General features: G+C 34.6%; 2 protein-coding genes across 2 annotated transcripts; one reads left to right on the top strand and one right to left on the bottom strand.

Moving 5' to 3' along the window:
• Positions 1 to 1,701: 1,701 nt before the first annotated feature.
• LOC122586864 (probable protein S-acyltransferase 17) lies at positions 1,702 to 12,369 on the bottom strand. Its single transcript, XM_043758876.1, has 10 exons — positions 12,145 to 12,369; positions 11,156 to 11,249; positions 9,201 to 9,295; positions 8,940 to 9,107; positions 8,532 to 8,604; positions 8,373 to 8,425; positions 8,098 to 8,189; positions 7,958 to 8,010; positions 7,696 to 7,821; positions 1,702 to 2,158 (listed from the first exon to the last, which is right to left on the bottom strand). The coding sequence occupies exons 1-10, from the start codon at positions 12,297 to 12,299 to the stop codon at positions 1,883 to 1,885; spliced, it is 1,185 nt and encodes a 394-aa protein (XP_043614811.1). The 5' UTR covers positions 12,300 to 12,369; the 3' UTR covers positions 1,702 to 1,882.
• A 10,320-nt stretch (positions 12,370 to 22,689) lies between these two features.
• On the top strand, positions 22,690 to 24,274 carry LOC122588780 (E3 ubiquitin-protein ligase ATL6-like). The gene has a single exon (XM_043760978.1). It carries the CDS (start codon positions 22,850 to 22,852, stop codon positions 24,020 to 24,022), a length of 1,173 nt encoding a protein of 390 aa, XP_043616913.1. The 5' UTR covers positions 22,690 to 22,849; the 3' UTR covers positions 24,023 to 24,274.
• Positions 24,275 to 24,711: the final 437 nt, after the last annotated feature.

Genomic DNA, 24,711 nt, shown 5'->3' on the forward strand with positions numbered 1-24,711 from the left:
TCACTACCTCCTCCAAGGGTTGTCCTCCTATTTCTTTTTCTTTTTCTCTTGCTTTTAACTCTTGTATGCTAGTAGTCTTCTACTTTGAAACCTAAATTGTCCAAAGCCTGTTTGGACCTCCTCAAAAAATGATTCTGATCCACCACCTCTTAGTATTCAACTATCCTAGATCTCTCCCTCCACAAAATATGTACCAATCATTATCCCTAAGAAATAATATAGGAAAGTTTACATACAAATTAGTTTTAAGAGCTAATATATAGAATAGCAAAATACGGAAAATATAATATATATTTTAGTACATTTATCTCCAGAAACAAATGAAAATATACTAAACAAGGAAGAAAATGATTTTTTTTTTTAAAAAAAAAAAATTGATTTCTTGATTTTAGAATGAACTACGGATTTGGTGAACACTTCAAATTCCACTAAAAGTTGAGGCAAAAGTTTGTTGCAAAGTCCTCTATATCTGATTTGCATAAATACTTGTTAAACTCTACAAAATCATAAGCCAATCCCACTCTTCACATACGGTTAAAGTAGAAAGGAGCTCTTGTATCTGAACCGGTGTCTCACTTAACGGGGAAGAAGATCAAAACATGCCGATGAAAGACCACTGAGACATAGATGGGGTAGAGGAGGTAGGATGGGCAGAAATGTTGTGCACAGGAGAAGGTTGCTCATTTTAATGGTTGCTACCCAAACTGTAATTTCAAAGTTTCAACCAAACACTTTCAAGAATGAAAGTCATACATTCTTTGTAGTTATAAACCAAACTAATGTATCTTTAGAATGATGCAAGTATTGTATGTACGTTTTTGGTTGCCCAACAAGGTTGTTGGTACAACTATTATTAATAAAAGTGACCTTTTTAGAAAATATATGGTAATAAACCAAACACACCCTTGGACTACAATGACCCGTGTGGCCGTGTCTATATTAATTGTATTCTTTGCCTTGATATTACATTTTCTTTCGTGTTGTCACATTACTTTGTAGAAAATTTTTTCTGAAAAGAAGCTTACCTCTTGAGAAATAAGATGTTGAAGTAGACGCCTACATGTACCATTACATCAACGAGAGTTATTTGACTCATCACCCTTTAAGGAGGTTGGTGAAGTATCGGAAATATCCTAGAGCTTGTATGATTGTAAATGTGGTTCGTCTATACTTGGGTTAAAAGCTCTTGAGTAGGTTTCGGCTTGGTAATGGATGAGCATTTTTCTTCGTTGTTGATGCATCTTGAGTTTTGTGATGAGGTGAAATCGGTCGAGGTGGTTGTGAATTCTTTGGCATCCAAAGCAAAGTTTTTTGCACTTGGGCAAACTTTAAGTGCAAGTTTAAATATTTGATGTTAAAGGCCTGAACCATTAGGTTTTTGAAGTGGCCATCACAAGCAAGGAGAGGTATTTGTATTTATTTTGCATTTGGCAACATATGCTGTTATACAACTATTTGTTTGTATTCGTAAGTTTTCAGATTTATTTGCCAGAACCTAAGAAATGTAAAATGTGCACAGGGTCGCTTTTCTTGTCTGCTTTTAAAATATGCATCATGGATTCGTCAAATGAAACTTAATCTGTTTTTAGATTTCATCTATCAGATGAATGCATTTTTCATGAGATTAAGTATATGTATATCGTTATTTACTTTTTAAATAGTTTGAAACCAAATACTTCTAATCATGCAAATTAAGAGGGATTGGTACTGGATTAATACTACTTTAAACTTTAAATATATATATTTAATTGTTTCTACTATTTTCTCCTAAGACAAAAAAACTTGGTTACAGCCCTGCAAATATACTGGCTATGAAAGCAAATTACACCATGATAATCGTTTGAATGGAGAACCCATGTGTTATAGGTAAGACATCTAACCTTCATCCCGTTTTTAGTTTCTGCTTCAAAAATGTGCGTCGTGATGAAAGCGGATAAATAATCTCAAAAAGATTTCGGAAGAATCCCCGATCATAAATGTTCTCCTTGATGATCTCAACTTCTTCAAGATGTGATCTTTTGAAGAAGGCTTTCCATTTGCTATCTGGTGGCTTTATCTCTTGGCTTAAATCACCTAAGCTAGCTTTTAGTGCTTCTGCACTAGCCTTTGCTTCTTGCACCTTCCTCTGCCAGCTTAAATAGTCTTGCCATTTAAACGTCTGCAACATCAACAATTTAGATATGTCCAATAATAAAGATGACAAATTGAAACAACTTTTATAATTTGTTTAATTCGGGTTGCATCTTATAAAGAAACTGCACAAGAGGTCAAATACCTACAAAGGAAACATCTGAAATCATGGAACAAGTGAATGACCTAAAGTTTTAAACGTTTTCTAACTTATTAAGATAGCATTTTAAAGATTAGAACTTGTAAAAAAAAGCCAGTCAATCCAATGCATTTTCAGAAGTGACAGTATGTGACCTGACCCACCCAACCCGCTTAATCTACGGATTTACCACCTACGTCTAATAGCTCGGATACTCTAATACCCGCGCAACCAGTTTCCCAACCCACCTTTGCCAACTGTAACTAATAACACTAATGCTCAATTGACTAAAGCTGAAAGATGTGTTTGCTGCTTGAATAAAACAAGCTACTAGAGGTGACTTGTTTTTAATCGTTTGCCAATAAAAAATGACATAACTATTGTTGGTCACGTAGCGCTTTGAATTTACTACACTAACTATACTTGTATATTAGAACTTGACAATTATGTTAAGCCATATAAAGAGTTAAAGAAAAAACATACTGAAGACAAATAAATAATATAAACTGTAACAATGTATGTATCTACTAAGTTTATATCTACATAACTTGGGGTATGTTTGGAGCACAACTTATAAAAAAGCTTATGGGAGCTTGTGCTTACGGTTTTTCATTAGCTCAAGCTCATAAGCTTCATATGTCTACAGAGGCGGAGCTAGTGGGGGGACTAGCGGGTGCTCAGCCCCCCCCCCCCCCCCCCAACGACCAAGCTTTCCGCCGGAAGTTGCAGGTGACGACGGAGAGAATGGGGGCTCGTAGTTTCCAAGCCACCCCTAACTTGTAGATCCAACCTTTTTAACTTAAATACTTTTAGGCCTTTTGGGATGCGAATGATATCCGGCATAAGTAAATAAATTTTGTCGTTGAAAGCTTCTATTTTTAATCCATTTGCAGGTGTACAGAACAAAGGAAGAAGATGACTGCTTTTTGACTTATAGAATATTTAAAAACAATTTTAACTTTAACCCCTAAACTATTATAGACTGTTTATATACTCTTATTCTTGTAGAATTGCATTTCTATTGCCTTTTCTTTATTCGTTGAACTCAACTGATTTTATGTAGTTTTCGATTAAAATTTTCTTTTATTTATTTAATATCTAATGATGTTTAAACTTTAGAGTATAATATATATCTTTTAAAAATATAGACTTTCTTTGGGTATTCAAAAGACATAAATGTAATTTGATCTTTTGGATATTAACAAGAGGTGACTATGATATTTGATCTTTTGACTTATAAAGAAAATTCGTAAGTTGATAACATTTATTTATTTCATAGGATTGATATATAAATGAGTCGCTAGCTTGATGATGTTATAAACCCCTATGCTGTTTGCATACAATTTTTTTTGGTATAGACATATTCTAGCTATTTTGCTCCGGGCATCAAATACGTTGGGACTGAACTTGTATCTATCGTTACCTAGCCCCCCTCAATCGAAAATCCTGGCTCCGCCTCTGTATGTCTATCAAAATTTTTGTTTGCTTATGGTTTCCATAAGCTACTTGTAGTAGATTTTGGAAAGTGGCATGAGCTTATATAAATGTTAATTACCTAAATACCTCCCAACTAAATACATTCAACACGTTTATTGTTTTAAGTCAATATGTTTATCTTTGTATGTCACTTTATATCCATAAGCTCCAGTTTTAGCTACTTTCCAAACACATTATACTTATAAAAGCTCCAGGTACTAGCTCATGTTATAAGCTAGTTTTGCCAAATATACCCTTAAAATTTAAGCTTGCTACCATCTATAGCCATAATAAAAGCAAAGGCGATGTGGTGCTAGTAAACACCAGGTATGCCATTTGTTCATGTGTATATGCGTACAACCCATTATGTTTTGAGCAACAAACAATTTCTATGTGTAGAGGCATCAATCACAAAAAGGATTCTAGTGCACCACGCCACCACAAAGCTTATAGAGGTTTAATACGACTCAAGAGGTGGCAGAAAGTTGGCGAGCTGGGCTCTTAATTAATTAAATACGTGTTTATTATTATTAGTTAAATATGTGTTCTCCTGATACGAACCCATCCCATAATAGGCTCGTATCATGCCATAAGCTAGGTGTATAACTCACTCCCAAAAGCTAGCTCAAAGGAGGAGGGGACACCTAGGCTTATAAACCACCAACCAATCCCATACTTGGCCGATGTGGGAGATGTGGGATCATATCATCTCCAAGTTAGGGTTAGGGTTGTGTCATATTTAATTAAGGCTTATAGCCACCGTGTTTTAGGTCATTGGAGAATTACTATTGTTTTATTTACTGTTTGTCTTTTTCATTAGGAGTTGTTGAGGCTCAAACTCAGTGTTTATCTATCTATTAATACAACAGCCAACTTTTGCTAGTTGTCGTTGTGTTTTCCATTCTTTTGCAGTGTAGATCTAGTCTGTACCTTATCAATTGGTATCGGAGCTACCATCTTGTTACCTGAGGAATGGGTCCGAAGAAAACATCTTCATCAACACAGACGTCTGAATTGGAAGGGGAAGTGCAACACGTAAGTGCTGTATCTGAGCAATTTCAACAAAGCCCTGAACAAATTCTGGTTACAACAGAGTCGCGTTTGGTTGCTATTGAAGAGGCTCTGTTGGGATTGAAGGGAACGTGTGATACAGTTGACTGCAACAGGTAATAAAAGACATTCAGAATTTTTGGTGGCACATTCAGAATTATTGGCAACATTGGCTAAACTAGCACCAGCTCAGCCGTCAACTCAAGATTTGATTTCTCAGTCGACACCAATTCTTCCAGCTTCGTATTTGATTTCTATCCCTGAATTTTCAGTAGCAACTTCTAGATCAGTGGGGTTAGATTTTGGAGGTGGTGGTAACGCGAAGGAGGGTATCTTCAAAGAGGGTCGTCGTCCTCCAACTTCTGGTTTTAAGGGATTTGATACGAACTGGGGTTAGCCTCTTGTAATGGCTAAATACCAACTCAAGAAGCTGGAGATGCCTTTATTTGGAGGTGACGATGTGTACGGTTGGATTTATAAGATGGAACGCTTCTTTATGTCCAAGGGTTTACACAACCAGGGATTGGCTGCGGGGTGTTGTGCTTTGTTTGGAAGATCAGGCGTTATCTTGGTTTCGTTGGAGAGAAAAGCGGGAACCTTTTCGTCCTTGGGATATGCTGAAGGCTTGGATCTTGCACCGTTTTCAGCCTTCTCAAGCTTCTCAAGCTGGAAATTTGTATGAGCAGTTCTTGTCCATTAAGCAGGAAGGTACTCTACGGAATTATGTGAGCTTGTTTGAGAGGGATGGCGGCACAGTTGGAGGGTATTGCTCAACCGATCATGATTAGTACTTTCCTGAACGGATTAAAGCCAGAGATACATACCGCGGTTCGACTCTTACAACTGAGGGGTTTTACTAAGACTATTAAACTAGTAATCACTCTTTTGAATCTCGGCCAATACAGCCGAGTAGGATCATGTATCGGCTGACTGGCGATACGAGTTTGCCATACTCGATCTGAATATCGGCCAAGGTTCTAGACTCGGGTCAACTTGGTCAAGACTCGGCCGTATCGGTCAAGATTCAGCTGTATTGGATCGGGTCAACCAAAATCAAACTTTTTTTTTTGTTAAAGTTTTAAGAATCATGCTATTGTTTCTAAACAATTATGTTTATGTTGAAAAATTATGTTATGTTTAAGTTTGAAGTTTGAAAAACTACTATTTTATACATAAAAAACTCACTATTCACCGATCCAATTCCCATCCGATTTTTAAAAAATCCTGACTCCCCTCCTCTCCGATCCCGATTCACGAGTTCCGCAACCTTGCTAGAAATTATGATTGATGATGATAGAGCTAGTGGCGGGGCTGAGGTTGTTAAAGGAGATTTCAAGTCAAGGACGGTTGGAGTTGGGTGTGGTACTAGATGAACGGTTGGGGATATAGATGTTGTAGTTGGAGATCTTAAAAAGACAAAACGCTTGAGTGATGCTGAGTTTGCGGATAAAAGAGCTAACGATTTATGTTTTCAGTGTAATGGTAAGTTTGGCCCGGGTCATCGCTTTTCGGAGAAGAGTTTGAGGTGCCTTGGGCTGCTTATAGACCCAGAGGAGGAGGAGGCGAACGAGATGGAAGGTCCACACAAGCCATGGAATCCCGGACCTAAGACTGATTGAACTAGAGTTTGAAGTCACACCTTGAGGACAAGGTGTGTTGTGGGGAGGTAAGTAGTGATACGAATCAAGAGGTGGCAGAAAGTTGGGCTGGGCTCTTAATTGATTAATTGTGTGTTTATTACTATTAGTTAATTATGTGTTCTCCGAGTTACGGTTAGGGTGGGTTGTGTTCTATTTAAATAAGGCTTGTAGCCACCGTGTTTTAGGTCATTGGAGAATTGCTATTGTTTTATTTATTGTCTTTTGTCTTTTTCATTAGGAGCTGTTGAGGCTCAAACTCCGTATTTATCTATCTATAAATACAACAGCCGACTTTTGCTAGTTGTCATCCTGTTTTCCATTCTTTTGCTGTGTAGATCTGGTCTGTACCTTATCAAGGTTCATAGATAATAGCTTTAAATTTCTTTCCTATGAGGCATCAAAAAGCTACTCATTACAAATGTAAATGACCAATAGGGACTTGCCATAATTGCAAAGTTTTTTTTTTTGAAAAACTTGCGTACAAAAATTATCTATTTTGCCATATATTGGAGTGTTTTAGTTCCAAAATACAATCCTATAAGAAAGGTTCAAGGGTTATCATTTATGGAATCAAGGTGCCAGATGAATGAGTAGCTGGGATTGGGTCAACCGAAAACACTTGCTTCATACAAACTTTAGTTTTATAAGTAATTTGTATATTAAATATGATTAAATGCCTATCTATACTATATTATAAAGCAGATCTCACCTGTTTACATTTTAAGTTTCAACATTTACTTTCTCAAAATGCCCATATTTCAATTCTATATTTACCTAACACCCTTTCTCTCTCCTCAAATCTCAACCAATCATTTGTTTTCTCTCTCCCCCAGAAATCATTTATTCCTCCAATTCATTCAAAATCTTTTATCTCAAAAACCGTACATCGATAAATTATAAAAATTATATGGGTGTTCTTAAAATTTCATGCTCTTTCATTAGAGATGTCATTCGATATACTTTCGACGAATTTTTAAATCCGAGGACGGAGCCAGTACGGCTAAGGCATTTGGCTATCACACTCTATGACCTATCACCCCATCATCTCACCGCCGCAACGCGGGTACTTGCTCTCGTATAACTAAAATAGTAATCAGAATTTCTGGGTAAATAGAAGATATTCCAGCCAACTGGCGAACCATTTCACCCGTTTTTCACATTTACGCCACGGAAGTACACACGTGACCCAAACCAATCCATTCATATATATATGACAGAATTAGGATCGCTAACTATAACAAGTAAAGGAAACTAACATACCTCATTAGTGGTAGTATTGCTTAGACAAAGGCTCAGATGGTACCCAAAGAAACCAGATAAAAGCAGAGAAACTATCGCCAGGAAAACCATTAGAAGTATCTGGGTGTTGTAAGAGCCTATTAACCACTGTTGCAACAAATACATGTCGTTAAAATAAACACGGAATATACATATATAGAATAAGTAATTCACTTCTCAAAGCATATTTGTCTCAGATATTCCCCTTTAAGGTTCTACTGAAGATCTTAGCTTGCATACTAACCTGTGCAACATGTGGAGCCAAACTCCGGAATGAATTTTCAATGCCATAATAAACTGAAATGAAAACACGTATTCATTGAAAGTGAGATCTCAGTATGAGCATGATGCTAACAACTATAGATATCATCGACTCCACACTACCTGTTAGAATATGTACAACTTCTAGTTCTTTCAATCGCCCAGCAAGAACCAACCCAATTGCAGCAGTCCCATATACACAAAGAAGGAAATGCCTGCAGAACCAAATTGAATCATATGTCTAGACCAAAAAACGTAAAAATTGCTTATATACATTTAACATACATTTAAAATGCTGCTACGAATTACTTGCTTTTGGAATTAGAAGAAAACTAAAAAACAACAAGCATTAAACTTTCATTGCTATTAGTTTATTACAAAGGCCAGGTTGTGCTCACCAGAGAAGAAACGTCACAAAGTACAGCGTGTTTTTCTCCCCTATGCAATTATTCTGAAATGATGAGAAACATAATTGGTTCACATTATTCTTTACTATGGAAAAGAAGGTTATCCTTTAATAATAAATTAAATATATAGGTATAGAGGAAAACTCAAACCATCCATCCACAGTGATGGTCAAACCGAGCAACACAACGATCACAGATACCACAATGCTTGGACCGAGCGGGTCTGGATAACACAGGAACAAATTGTATTTAGATCTATTACAAACTATCAGTTGGTCAATATATGATTGCAATATCCCATTATTTGATTAATTATCAGATGTTATATAAAGAAAGTTCCATGCACTAAAAATACATTCTAGGGAGCCATCAATCAGTTTAATCCGCTTCTTTTAAGCTAATAGTTTTGATTTTGCATGATTGTCTCCTTCCAGAAAATATATGACCAGAACTGGCCGTTCAGAAGTAAATGGGTAAAAATTTCCACCTCAAGTAATTAGTGATCGACATCTATTGTAGAAAGAAAACTGTAGAGTCCAATAAAAACAATTGACATACTTAAGGATTTTGCAGGTGGGACATTCTTTCTCTGAATATATTATGTTGTCATACGGATACACAGAGAGATATTGAGATACATTGTCAGCATTCACAGTTCCTGGGTCAGAGAAACTGGTCAAAAGGAAAAGTAAAATGCCAACACCAACAGCGGCCAAGCTTGTGTATCTGCAAACAATATTTCGAGTCTAAGGGAAATGAAATACATCACTTATAAGCTGAATGTTTGACAAAACATATGAAATGAATTTGACTTTATACCTGTGATATCCTCCCAAATAATGTCCAGGAATATAGTTGAAAGTTGTGTACACAACCAAGTAATAAGTACCACCAATTATAGCTAGGTATATCAGCTGCAAGAAAAGGGAGAAAGTTGAATTACTCACTTTACAAAAATTGGAAGACACATATTGAAAGGACGGAAAGATGATCACAAAAGTCGAATTATCCACACAACTATATTCCAGATGCCATTTATGTCTTTTGAAAAGCTAATATTTTCACACAAAGACATAAAATTAAAAGAATTGAAAAGAAATGATCACCCACATTGGCCTTGTCTAGAGGGGGTCAAGTTTTCCTGTCCCTAGAGCAAGGTGATACCCCAGTTTAAATCTGAGACTTCTTCACTGATATAATTACTATTTCCCCCTTAACATCCACTACATGAAATACATCCATTTCTGTTGTGGAGTAATTTATCTTAAACTTCAATTCTTGTTTCAAAACTGTACTTGAACATAGATTGTTAGTGATATGGTGTCATCAAGGCCCTTATGCCTATGTGACTTTCACCTTCTAACGGAGCTCTGGGCCTAAGGCATGGCAATGAAAGTAATAAAAAGAAGAAAACTTGGTACCTAGACCCATATAGTCTGAGATGGAAGAGGCTATGTTGCAATAGATCCTTTCATTAAAATCATGTGAGGAAAAATATTCAAAATGGACGAAGTCCATATCATTAAACCAATTTGACTGTCAATTTCTCTGGTGCCACAATAGTACTATTTGAGCAGATATTGCGTTTTTTTCTTGTTTTTCCAGCAACTGAGGTTTTTCTAAAACACCCACCAGCAGACCTTTAGTCAGAGCCCTGTATAAACCCATGGCTCCTTACTCAGGCCCGATGGAATCTGCCCTGCCTCGAATAACCCTCAATTTAGCAATTTTGGCCCATCCATTTGCCACTGTTAGGTTGACCAAGTTTGAGAGAATATATGACAAAATCCCAGAATGAACAGACATACACCATTTTAGGAGTCACACACAGAGACTTATTTCAACATCCATATCACACATTTATTTATTGAGAGTTAATCCTCATTAACTTACTTCTTTTAAATACTAACTTACTGTCCTTGATACTGAAGAGCTCCTCATGTCATGAAGCCTACTACTTACTAGTTACTACTGCCAGAGTGCCAACTATGTAACTACCAAGTCTAAATTTCTTAGCTCACAAGCACTATTTTATTATTATCAAAATGTGATGGACTGATGGCATCTTCCTAGCGGTAACTTTCTTGCCTTTGCATCACTTATTGTTTTATTGGTCAATGGAACTCTTCACTTATTGTTGTTTCTAATCTGGTGGAAAAGTCAAAATATGGTTGACCTATCATGTTTCACAGTTGTAGGAAAATAAGTTTTAATAATTTTTTAGAGCTTCTTTAACATTATAAATCATGGTTCTCGCTATCCAATAACATTGCAAAGACAGCATTGATGTACGTCATACTAGCTTTAGACATTATATAAAAAGCAATAATATATTCGAGGAATCTTGATGGTAGTGTTAAAAACCAACACGGAAAGACTTATAATATACAGCTAAGTAACCATAAGGGTCCTTCTACACTACAATAGACAGAGTCATATGTAAATACTATAAAAATCATACTTAGAGTGGTACAAACACAAACTAAACCTCGCCTAAAGTTAGTACGACTACTTAACATGTGGACATGATATCTGCAGGCTTCACACGTAGGGGCATACATAGACTAAACCAGCACATCATTGTGGCTAAATAATCAAAACTTAATTGGTATACACATTGACTAACCAAAGTCGTAGCTTCTGCTACCTACTATTCCCTAAGTCAATTATAAATGACTATATGAACACCTATTGCTTGACTCACAACATTGAATCTATACAAGGAATTCCAGAACAAAAACATATAACAGTATACTATTTTTATAAGGGGAAACCTGTAAAATCGGATTAGGTCGATCGCAGCAGTAGTACTGAATACTATATAGTGCATTGCTACCTTTAGAACCGAACACATACTCAACAAATCGCCTGTATCATGGTATAGATACAGAAATGTTAGTATCAACTATCAAAGTTTTTCTTGCCAGTAAAATCATTAAGTTTTTCCCCCATAAATTTCTCTATATCCAAATCTGCCATTCTAATTGCATAAGCATATGATCTATAGAAAGTTTGTTACTTATTTTTTAGCTACCATTTCACCTAAGATATAGTAAAAGAAAAAAGAAACAAGCAAGGATTGGATCAAGTGGTTAACACTTTTGCCTATGGAGACAAGGGTCAAGGGTTCGATAGTTACTCCTTGCAACGCCAGAGGTCTTTTCACTAAGGTGGAACATAGAAGCAGCCTCTCTGCCTTAGGTGGAGGTAAGGGTGTCTACATCTCAACCTCGCCCATACAGCGTCATAGACACAATTGAGACCCATAAACCCATGGAAGATGTATTGGATGTCACTTACTTACTTACTATATAGTAAAAAGAAGGGGGGATTATACCCCGGTTGCTACTTTCTCGATCCAAATCTGCCATTATAATTGCATAAGCATATGAAAGTTTATTACTTTTTTTACATAGCTACTATTTCAATCCTCACTCCTTACAAAATGACTGCAGGTCCTTCTGAAAGCAACCTCTCTACCTTTAGGATCGTCTACATCTCACACCCCCTAAACCTCATGGAAAAACGGAATTGGATACGGTTGCTTCTTTTTTCCAATTAACCCGTTCTAATGCCAACGAACCTTCGGGGGTTTTTCCTAGTTGTGCAATCTACTTTAATCAATATACCCATTTAACTTTCATATTTCCTAAAGGTTTCAAAAAAAAAAAAAGTAGTAACATAAATCTAATCACAAATTTTAAAAGTTGAATAGCAAAAAGTTAGTGGGCATTATTAATTAAAAGAAAAGTATTGAAGTTACCTGAAGTAATCAAAAGCACCGAAGGTAAGGAAGATGTGAAGTCTTTGAATAAAAGTGTGTTCAAAGATAGGCCATTGACCGCATAAAAAAGATACAACCACCAATAAGGTTACAATCCCATGGCACACCAGAAGCACCCATTGTAACCCCATCATCAAACCCCAAGATTTTATGGAAACTTAATTGGGTTGACTTTGTTTCTCACAGAAAAACAGAATCCTTTGTTTTGCTTCAAACCCCAGACATGAGTGTAACTGCGGACCTTTTATACTTTAAACTATTCATGTATCCAAGTTACATGAATGGTCCTTATGGTTCGTCTAATATTATTAATTTTGTTCTTAGCTTTTAAAAATTACTCCGAATGTCCCCAAGGTGTGAATGTTTCACTCGCACCATCCCTCACTTAAAATTTCCTATACAAGATGTAGGGTGAAATTGTATACCTTGGATACGTTCCAAGTTGAAAAGTGCATACCTTAAATACGTTTTCATTGAAAACGTTTTTCATTGAAAATGTACACAACTTAAATACAGTCGGAATGGAAAAGTGCATAAATGAAGACAGTCTAAATGGAAAAGTGAATACTTTGAAAGCATTTGGTCTAACTTTTGAGAAGTGTGGATAGAATAGTAATATTGATCGGTATGGAAAAGTGCATAGATGAAAACGGTCTAAATGAAAAAATGAATACTTTGAAAGCATTTGTTATAATTGTGAAAAATGTGGGCAGACTAGTAATATTGAACAAACTACAAGGACTATCCATGTAAATTTACAATAGTCTCTATATATAATAAAACAAAATTCTTTATATATTTAGATTATTTTTATGTGTCAAATTCATATCTCACCTTAAAACTTTTTTAATTTAATTATGATGTCATATATAAATAAAATAGAAATTACCCTTTGCATTAATCATTTATTTAAAGAAAAAAAATTCCCTGTCATATAATATTACAAATAAAATATCTTTTTTTTATTTACTTAATACGGTAGTCATTTTTATTTTAAAAATTATTATTGTGTTAGTTGATTTATTATTTGTATAATTATTGTGCTAATTGAATTATTAGATTTATATCAAGTTATAATGTTTTAATAGTAAACACTATATATGTTTTTTTTTAATATACTTTATAATTTTAAAATTTTAATTAACATGTCCGGGTTGAACCCGGGTTAATTAACTAGTTATGATTAAAGGCCATCTATTTATAAGTTATTTAATTTATAATAAAAATAGAATTTATAAATTATATATCAGGATAGACATTTTCTAATCTCATTCACATGTAAAAAGTCATATGAAAATAATAAAAAAAAATTGCATATAACTTGATATTTTCATATGTGAATGTTACTTGTCTAGGTGTAACATCCTAAACGTTTTTCCTTGTATAGATCTTTGACTATGTTGTCAGTCAACCAATAGTTGTTGTTAAGTCGGTAGATGTCGTTAATTGTTTTAGTTGCTAAGTGATTAATTCTTTGTCATTTGATTAAATGACTAACGGGATATACGTGTATGTGCTATTAATTGACACGATAGTTTGATTGTATAGCTTATCGTTTATTATTTAGTGCTTGAAACATTAGTAGTTGTTTCAGTTAGTTGTAGAGCCGATTTAAGTTGGTCTTTAATGAAGTATAGAGGCGTGTGTGTCATTTGTAAAAGTTTAATCCAGGTTAGTGAGAGTTACGTTGTCCTAACTCCTCTCAAGTATCTCCTTCAAAGCAAAATTGTTAGCCTTTCTTTGATCTTAGTGTTTTGGTTGAGTTTCGTGATTGACTCATCCCTTATAGCTATTCTTTCATATTCCTCATCTATTTGTTAATTATCTTGAGGGTCTTTGTTGTCTCTTTTCTAATCATAACCCAATAAGGTAGTTAATTAACATTAGGTGTCCAATTTAAGTCATTCCTGGTTATCAACCCTTTGTGTTTGCAATTGATTTTTGGGGTAATTGGTGACATAAAGCCATCAATTAGCCCTTATACAAGGTGTATTTAAGATATTGAATGGGTAATATGGCGGTATCATTTGGGGGTTGTTTTAGTGTTACGGTTTATTGATTGCGTTGTTTCAGATAATCTAACAATCATGCTTTGTATGCAAATCATTTTATTGGATATATGATGGTGGCAAACCATCATTTAGACCTTAAAAGAGTGTTATTTTGATAGTATAAGTCGTGGCTGGGGTTTGGAACCACTTGAAGTAAATATAAAGTGAAAAATGATTAAATTATGTGTAGGTCGACGAAAAGTTGTGACACATACACTTGGTATGCGACAAACCTAGGTCTCACGGCCTTCTAATGTAAACTTGTGACGTAAGTTTATCGTCATATGTTGATTAGAAAAAGCCTCCAACATATATTAGTTGGGAAATGATATTTCTACAACAAAATTTAGACATCTACAACAAAATTTGCATCATTTAGTTGTACTTTATGCATTAAAATTTATACTTTTGTTTTAGATGGCTAAATACTGTTGTATGAATCATTTTCCAATTTAATTATATTGGTACATCTTGTCCAACCTAATCTTGGCATATCTTATAAGCAATGTATCAGAATGTCTCCACGTATTAGTATCAACCAGATTTCATGCCCATCCCAGTATATCATTGTTGGGGGGCTGGCGAGCTTCCAATCCACTCCGCTTTGGATGACGGGTAAACCGATTTTACGAAGTGTTTGTTTCTCCGTTCCATAAAAGCTTATTAATTGTTTAAATTTAAAAAATTTAACTTATTGAACCTTCTTTTAATAAGGGAAGTGATATATTTGCACCATTTTTTTTATGGATGTACTACAATTGTTCATTACCAGCTTGTACAGTCAACTATACAATATGTAAATTGTCGTGTATTAATTAAATATTGTGGTACGGATATCATTTCAACTCTTTTTTTTCTTTTTCTTTCTTCTAAGAACTTTTGAAATATATGAACATCTTAGCTATTACAACCATAATAATCTTCTTTTCTATTATGTATCTATCAACTTCACAAATCATTTCTACGACATACTGTCACTCAACATACCACCATGTCCTCTGGTTCCAATGTTGATGGTTTCACAAAGTTCAAGTCGTTGTCTAACGATTATGGTGATGTTAAATTTATGGGGATTATTACTCATAAATGGGGAAGCAACGACGGTTGAAGCATTGAAGAATTTTTGTAAGTGCGTATACCACGATTTCATTGCATCTTACAGACGTAGACATCCAAGGATTATACAAAAGACATCAATTTCATAGTCTACTTAAAAGATGCTACTAATCTTCTTATATGGGAAAGAATCCAACAGCCACAAAACCTTCCATGGAAGCTTGATGAATCACTTTTGAATTTTCGGAATCCAGCCCATTTTACCACGCTTTGGAACACGATCTTAAATTAGCCCATATTAAAGGGTAATTAAGGGAACCATAGCCCCGATAGCACAATTGGATACCCATTGACTCACCCCGTGTGAGCCATATGATGTCGGTACAATACCTACATCCTAATCCCCACATGATCTGGCAACCCCAAATGATCGAACCCGCGTATTTAAATTTCACATGTGAGTTTAGGCTTCATTGGTAACGGGTACCTTAAAGGAATTATTTTTTGTGTCAAGCGGATTGAACCTGAGACATTAAGGTCATCAAGTGATTGCCTTACCACTAAGCTAACTCCTTGTTGGTTAAATTAGCCCATATTACTAAGCAACATTTGCTAACAAAAGCATAACTACTATGTTTATGAAAAATATTAGAGTTTCCACTATTCGTCAACAATACATAAACGTCGTGTAAAAAGGACCATGGAAACAACTTCAATTAAATTCTTCCCTCACTAAAAAATCATTAGTAAAAATAAGGCATTGGAAACTAATATTAACTTCGTTTTAATTTACAACAGTACGTGTCGTTGAGATATAGCATCAAAACACCTTGGAAACAAATATTAACCAGCAATAAATGAAAACCAAGATCTAAGAAAGAAAAAATGAGACTATAAATTAGATTACTCCTCTAATTTGGTTTAAGATTTTGGCCTAGATATATTTTCTTTCACTGTAGCATGGGTTGACGTCAAGTATGTCTGCCCTTCTTGCTTCTTTATGGAACGTTCTCATTCTTTCAAATTATTTGAGCCCTTCTAGAAAGACAACCAGTGTTACTTTCAAATTTAGGCAACTTGGAAGTACAAGGACAAAATAGTTCAATAAGATAACGAGAAATCGTTTTTTTTAATAGACAGCAACGAATAAATAGATAACATCTCTATGTGAATACGTTTACGACTTCATACTGGTTCAACTCTTAACAATGTCCTAAAGAGTTTGCTCCTCATGTGTTAGATGGGTATATTATTGCTAAGGCTCCTCACCACATTTTCATATAACAGGATCGAATCTAAGACCTCAAGAGAAAACCACACCGTGAAAACCCTCTGACCACTTTAAACACCCCCAATCGTAATTAGCAAGGCCGGGGATTAATTATTCCATGCTTCTTTTGTAGAAATTATACACTTTTTAATTCCGTATTTAATAAATGTCAATATGATCATGCTTTTGACACCCTACCTAACTTTCTGAAATTAATTAATCAATATATATGTTTTAAGCTAGATCCTTATCCGTTCATAATCTCGATTAAATATCATAGATCCTCGATACAAAATATCCATCACATATTTATTTTTGTTTTTATTTATCTTTTTTATAATAGAAATGAACTAAAAAATAGAAAAACCACCATAAATCACAATATCGCAATGTGTAATCTCGATGTGAAAAATCATCGTGTAAGTTCAAATTCACAATGCTATAACAAAAATCGCAATGTGAAATCTCGATATCGCAATGCTATTTTCAAAATCACAATATGATGACTTCCAAAATCAAAGCAATTTTCCAAATAGCATCGATTTCGAAATAGCATTGGCGATTTAAGAATTACAATTTCTAAAAAGGTGCAAAAGTAAGAAACCTTGTACTAATTATACGAATAATCTTCTGGTTTAGCATTGCAATTTCAAAGATAGTATTGCATTTTCGCAATATCGCACTGTTGTTTTTGCTATAGCATTGCGATATTGATTTCAAATGATGATATTAATTGTTCTTCATTTTAAAACCTCAAATAATTGGTCAAAATTGTATATTTTATATGCTTTTGGATCATTGAAGTTATTTTTTCAAATGATAAATCACATCCTAAAGGCTAAAGGTATCCCAAACTTCATTTTTGCTGGGCCATCTTTAAGGTGCGTAAGTAGTGTAATCGCATATAGAGTCACCCCTAAATTCCAATTAAAGTAGTTCATTGTAGTTCATTATGCCTACGGACATTGTTTAGTCCAATAATAATGGTCCAGTAAATTGCTATGTATAAAGAAAAGGAAAATTCAATAGATCACTGAACTACTTTATGAATAACTATATTGGTGCTGGCGCAATGTAGTGGCGGTAAAGACGACAGTGATGATGTAGTTATTAACGTAAAGGTAATTTCATTGTAGGTGGAGATGTGATGAATTTTCCAGTTGGAATGTGAAAGGGGGGAGGAGGGGGACAAATATTGAGTTAGGGTTTTTGCTATGTGTTTCTACGTATGGAAGAAATAGAGGTTGAACTTTTTTTAAGGAAATTTTAGTCACTATCTATAAAATGGAAACAAAGATATATTAAAATAGAAGGTAAAGTAGACATATCAAGTTTTTAGATCATTTAAGTGAAGAGAGTTTAGTTTCTATTATAAAGGAATATAGATAAATAAGTTTTAAAACATTGACTATTACATGAATTTGGATCCTCAAAATATACTCCTTTTTTTTTTTGAAAGGTGAATTTCGCTTGAGAACTTTGTATCGGGATTCGATAGCGAGAGGTCTAACATACGTTGTCTTAACCGGGTCCGCGTTAGAGAACTCCCTCGAAGTAGAAATGCCTATTTCAAATATCCGATGGGGGAAAACCCCCTACTAACCTGCCCGAAAGCACGACGATCAATAGGGGTAAACCTTGCCTCCTCGGACTTGAACCTGGGTATACCCAAGCCAAGCCTTCATATAAAGACTTTCTATGTATTTCCCAAGTATTAAACCCAAGACCTTTTGCTTATAAGCCAAGTGCTCAACCACTTGAACTAACTAGGAAATACTCAAAATATACTATTAACCATCATATAATTTCAAAGCATCTTATTCTTTTTCTAGCTATTTCGAGATGTTAATTTTTAACAAAAAAAACTAACCATCTCAAGACGTTTTAACGCGAAAATTTTGAATTAAAGAATTTTTAGGCCAAATGGAGTGAGGCGTCCCATTTCCCAAAAAATGCCTAAAAAGCGTCGAGAGCACCCTGGGAAGCCCCCGCACACAGCCCCCGGGGGTGTTTCCTGCAAAATAAAGATTATCCCGCGTCCAAATTCAAACCCCCTTTACTCTCATATTTCCTTTGACCCTACACAATTTGGCAGCTTTTTATCAATAAAAGTAAAAAAAAAAAAAAAAAAAAGATCTGCATCCTTCACCACATCTGTAATTAAACGCTTTGAAAAAATATACAAAAGTTACACAGAAACATATAAAAGCGATTTTTGTTTAGACTTAATAAAAATCCCTAAAGTTATAGTGTCGTTTAAAACCATCAAAAAAGTTGAACCAACCCAAATTCCACGACCGGCTGTGAAAATAGGCAGTAAAGGTATTAGCCTAGGACCCAATACCTGTAGGGGCCCGAAATTTTAGAAGGATGTTGGTTGTCGCTGGATTGCGATAGTGTTCTCCAGTGGTGGTTTTATGGTCGGTAACATGTATATGTTAGAGAGAGACGAGGGAGGGAGGGGCCTGGGAGAGAAGAGCATATGTATAAACTAAAATTAAATGGAACAATACATTTTACTTTCAGAGGTGATTTGATAGATTAGATAGTTGTACAAGACAACAAGAATCCGTAAAAAAAAATAGGCATCACAATAATGGCGGCTGCAAATGGATATATTACCCCATAGTTGTTAGTATGGTAGGATACACAATACGTCTCATATGAGTCGTATCACAACTTAAAGAAAAGTAATGTCTCGGTTAGTGTCTTAGACAAAGTTTTGACTCGGTTCGATACGATACGATCATCCGTTCAAACTTTTATTTAGCACCTTTTACTTTATTTGGTACACCTTTTATTTAGCATAGTGTGTGGTTTCCTCAATGCATTCCGCGTCATGTGTTCCATATGTGGCTGTTGCTAAGGAAGAAACTCAAGACCCATGACAACATGAAATGTTGGGATGTTGGTGGCGCTGCTACTAATCTTAATCTTCTTGTTTGCTCTTTGTGTAAAACAGGACCTGATTCACATGAGCACCTATTTTTTGGATGCAAATATTCTTCTCAAGTTTGGCATTTGGTTCGTGACCTTCCCGGGATGGCTAATGTCTCTAGTAATTGGAGTGACATTATGAATTGGCTGGAATCTAACTCTAAATCACGATCAGCAAGTACAATTATTGGGAAGATTTGTGTTGCTGCTACTGCGTACTACATATGGCAAGAAAGGAATCAACAAACATTTACAAACAAAGTACGGAGTCAAGCTCAATTATCAGAGATTATTATTCAAACAATACATTATAGGCTGGTTTCATTAAAGTTTAAACACAAGCCTCTTGTTGCTCAAGCCTTGGCAGCTTGGAACCTACCAATGTAATGAGTTGTAACAAGTTTTAATCTAAGCAGCCTCATCGTGTGATGTTTTCGTCCCAGTTCAGCTAGTCATAAATATTCACGGTCTAGTTATGTTGTCTCAACGTAATAGTGGTGTTTATGAAGTAGGTGTAGGTTTTTGTGTTTCCTTGTTACATATATACGACATGTCGTATATATGAACTAGTGTGGTATTCTGCCACATTACTTGTACTCATTTATTTGATATCTATAAAATCATCGGGGTATCCCTTTACCCTTTATTTGGTACACCATCTGCCCTTCTTTTTAAAGATCTTTAGTTATAGGTTCTTAACCTTTGTTTCCATAAACCTATAAAAAGTTATTAAAATTACATTATCTAAAACATTTTTAGAACTTTTATAATTTTGACTTATTTGTCTTTTGAGTTTTGTTAATGACAACCCTTAGAGCTCTCAGTATTAGTTAATTTGATGCATTAAAATTTGTACTTTGTCTTGCGAAAATTCAGGGGGCGGTTATTGATATATAAAGTACTACTTTTTATGCATGTAATAAGCTGTTAATAACAACCCTTAGGGCTGTCATTATCATTTTCCTTTTCTTTTTGCCTCGGGCCCAATTTTTTACCGACATTTTCAGATGGTTTTGCCAGATATAGATATCGTATTTAGTCACATTAAAAATGATTTTCATGTTTCATATAGGGCCTCAAGCTTCAGGGGTTTCGTCACTTTGTCCTTGGATCATATGTATGGTATTTCTTCAAAACTTGCATTGATCGAATTATAGACATTCATATCCTGTTCCAAACACAAACAAACTTTTCTTTGTTGTTTCTCCTCTTAATTAATTAGCTTTTATTTCCATCTTTGTATACTCCACTTTTCTTCTAATCTGGCTTCGGGAATGTGTGACCAAACTGATTACGTCATTAATTCAAAGTCTCCATTTGATTGCAAAGACTGGAAAATAGGGGGGAAAAAAAAACAATGGAAAAGCTTGACCATGACCGTTTCATTCATCCCTCCATTTTCAACTAAAGATTTTAATTTATTAATGGATAGTTTACTTTCGTAATCTAAAGAGTGACAATTTTGATTTTTTTTTTATTAGCAGTCAATATTATAGGAAAACAAGTTAAATACCACTATAAAGTACTCGTAATAATATCGTATTTGCATGATTTACAATTGTAAATGGTTCCTCAAAATTTTTAAGTCCATATATGAAACTTATAAAATTAAAATAAGAAACTTTAGAAGTGTGACTGGGCCAATATTAGCTGTTTTCGCCGATTATCGGTTTTGTTGAATGCTAGTTTTGGATTATCTCGCACACATTTAGAGATATATTATTTGTTATTTATAGTTAATTGTAATGTAATGTAGAAATGATTTGCAAGAGAATAAGCGGGGTTTTGTATTTTCTTTAGTGTTGACTCTTTAGTAGAGATAATACAACTAGATAAACATAAAAATGTTAATTAAAGGAGTAAGTTGTCATGTTAGTGTTTTATATTCAAAAATCGAGATTTCCAAAAATCCAGTTGTTCAAATACATTATAAAATAGTATTATTATATTTTTTACAGTATAACTTGATTCGAAATATTAGATTAATTTTTGATGCATGGTTAGAATGAAAATATGAAATCATTTTAGTATCTTTATTGAATACCGAAAGGTTAACTTATATGACATGTCGGGTCTATATCAGGTACTAGAGTCCATTCTATGAGCACTTATAGTTACATGAATGACATAAACATAAATTTAGATTTTATTATCTATTATTCGATGGTTTTTTAAGTTTTATTATCTATTATTCGATGGTTTTTTAAGTTAAAATAAATGCACATTAACAAAACCTGTAAAATATTTTTCCAGTTTATTTATAGCAATTTCCATAGCCATCGGCAAATGCCTATGACAACACACACAGCTACCGCTGGCATCGTCATTCATATCCGCTAGTTTAATTATAAATTCTAAAATCTAAAATCTTAATTTAATTTTCCAATATTCGAAAGCAAAGAGAGCATCTATAAATATTTTTCCTTATTGTATATTTCCATATTGAAGAGCAACCAAGTAAGATTTGGACAGAAAACAAAAAGAAAAAAAAAAAAAAAATTGGAAAGGATATATAGATAGCTGGACAAATATACTACTCGCCCACAATAAAACTAAGCCATCACACCTCGTGGAACCTTATTTGTATGGCCGAGTGGGTATTAAAAAATGTGTAGCGGTTATCCATGGCAAGATTAATAATCATACCATGATTAAGGAGTAATGGAAATTATATTATTAGATGTGCATATAAAGTAAAGTGTTCTACTTTCAATATTAAAACTTCTACATATACTACGTGTAGTAAATATTGCATTCTCTTTTCATATGGTATATATTTTAATCTAAATATAATACTAGTCGGTCTATTACTCAAAAAAACTACACTGGAATTTTCTAGTTAAAAACTCTTTAAAAAAATAACGTATCCTGCACTAATTATAAAATTATTTCTAAATTACTATATCATATTACTAAATTTATCGATATCAAAAAATCGAAGATGATTTTTTTCATAAAAGATAAATATCCTTACTATGCTAAAACTGAAATTGCAACTTTTAAGAATTGACTACTCATTTTTAATCACAAAATATATTAGCTATATATATATAATCCACTTGTTATTCTATTAAATCGATCTTATGTATATATTATTAAATCATATATTATATTATATAGGTATTATAACCAAACATGTATATATGAAATTTCCACGTCGAATATAAATGGAAGCTACTAATCCAACCTAACTAGCCTTGAAGCAAAAGTCAAAAGAACAAATCGACTCCTATAATTCTCACGCTACCCACACAAACTACTCTCACCTATAAACACAAACACACCTCACCGTTTCCCCCTCTCTCCATTCTAAAACTACGCTACCTTCTCTTAGCCCTCTCCCGACGACTTTCACAAAAAAAAAAAAAAAATGAATCCAATGAATAATAACAATTGTTCAAATACATCAACCAAGTGTATTTTCTTATTAATTTCATTACTATTATCATTTACATTTGTGAAATCTCAACCTACACCACCACCGGATGGCTATCCGTACGCCAAGTTCAGCCCATCGATGGCTATTATCATCGTCGTCCTCGTCGCCGCTCTTTTTTTCATGGGTTTTTTTTCAATATACATACGTCGATGTTCTAACGACGGCGGGTCAAGTATCCGTGGCGCTCTTTCTATGCACCGTGCAGCCCGGTTAGCCGCGGTTTCTCGCGGGCTTAGTTCAGAGGTTCTTGAAACATTTCCGACTTTTGCTTATTCAGCTGTAAAGGGATTGAAAATCGGTAAAGGTGCGTTGGAATGTGCGGTTTGTTTGAATGAGTTTGATGATGAAGAAACGATTCGTTTGATTCCGAAATGTGATCATGTTTTTCACGCTGAGTGTATTGATGCTTGGCTTGAGAATCACGTTACTTGCCCGGTTTGCCGGTCTAATCTTGTCCCTCAACCGGGTGAAATTACTCAGCAGCAACAATTGCCTAATGATTTAACACACGATGAGACGAGTAATAGTCAGAATCCAGATGGAGTTACAGCATCAGATGAATTGGATAATATAAACGGTTTGAATTCGGTTTCGATTCCTATAGATGAGACTCCGGTACTTAAAAGAAATCAGAGTGCTAAACCGGAAAGAGCTCCACGATCAAACTCTGTGTCGCGGATACTTGAAAAGTTTAGATCGCACTCAACCGGGCATTCACTGGTTCAACCGGGTGAAAATACTGACCGGTTCACTTTAAGATTACCGGATGAAATAAGGAAGCAAATGATCAGCAATGCTTTACTGAACCGGTCTGGAAGTACGGTAAGGATGCCGGCCGGTGAAGGAAGTACTAAAAAAGGGTACAGAACCGGTGAAGGAAGTAGCAAAGGAAGGTCTTACAAACGTATGGGAAGTTTAGACCGGGTGACTAACCGGTTGGACCGGTGGCCCTCTTTTTTATCACGGGCGTTTTCAGTTAGGCCACAAAAAGTAGTGTCGGATAACGCTGGGCCGTCGACGTCAACATCAACGGCAGATGACGTGCCTCTTAATAACGTCGGGCCAAAAAGTGATGACCCCGGTATGAAAAGACCGCCGGTTTAGAATCTTTGAATCGCCGGTTTCTGATTGATGCTTATTTGGTGGGGCCAGGATACGATTAACATTATTGGTCGGAGTCGCTAATGTTGACCTTGGACGCTCGTGGCTATAAAATATTTATTGATTTAATGAAATTTTGAATGGTTTTTGATTTTTGAGATTAAAATTAAAATTTGTACATATGTATCGACTTAATGTGATGTACAAAATGTGTTTTTTTATTATGATCTAAACAGGATGCTTAATTATGTGATATTAGTAGTATTTAACGCTATAATGTTAGTTATAATTATAAGTAGTTTAGTTAAAAGTCGATATTAGTATTTTTAAATTTGGAACCTTCGCAGAAGCAAAACTTAACTTCTCATTTTCGTTTTATACCATCATAACAAAAACTTATGGGCTATGATGAAATATCTACAACATTGAATTAATTAGTTTTGTGAGGGTTATAATAGGTATGAAAATGGTAGGAAGACTTTTTACATCTTTAGAGGTTGAGTTTTGTTTTCTTTTCGAAGAAAATTTCTATATAGATTAATCATCGATTATATTGAACAAAATATCTATTTTAGCTAAATATTATATCAAACAAGGTAAGTTGACATACACATACTACATTATTTTTTCAAATATTTTGTTTGACGGGGTCACAAATGAAATGAGGGATAAATCAAAGAACGAATTTTCTT

This window comes from Erigeron canadensis, chromosome 2, assembly GCF_010389155.1.
Source record: "Erigeron canadensis isolate Cc75 chromosome 2, C_canadensis_v1, whole genome shotgun sequence".
Classification (NCBI taxonomy): domain Eukaryota; kingdom Viridiplantae; phylum Streptophyta; class Magnoliopsida; order Asterales; family Asteraceae; genus Erigeron; species Erigeron canadensis.

Coding starts and splice junctions, on each gene's coding strand:
- LOC122586864 (XM_043758876.1), bottom strand. CDS start 12,299: ATGATGGGGTTACAATGGGTGCTTCTGGTGTGCCATGGGATTGTAACC. Junction 9,296..11,155: donor GACCTAATCCGATTTTACAG/GTTTCCCCTTAT, acceptor CTTTTCTTGCAG/CTGATATACCTAGCTATAAT. Junction 8,426..8,531: donor ACCATCACTGTGGATGGATG/GTTTGAGTTTTC, acceptor TCATCATTTCAG/AATAATTGCATAGGGGAGAA.
- LOC122588780 (XM_043760978.1), top strand. CDS start 22,850: ATGAATCCAATGAATAATAACAATTGTTCAAATACATCAACCAAGTGT.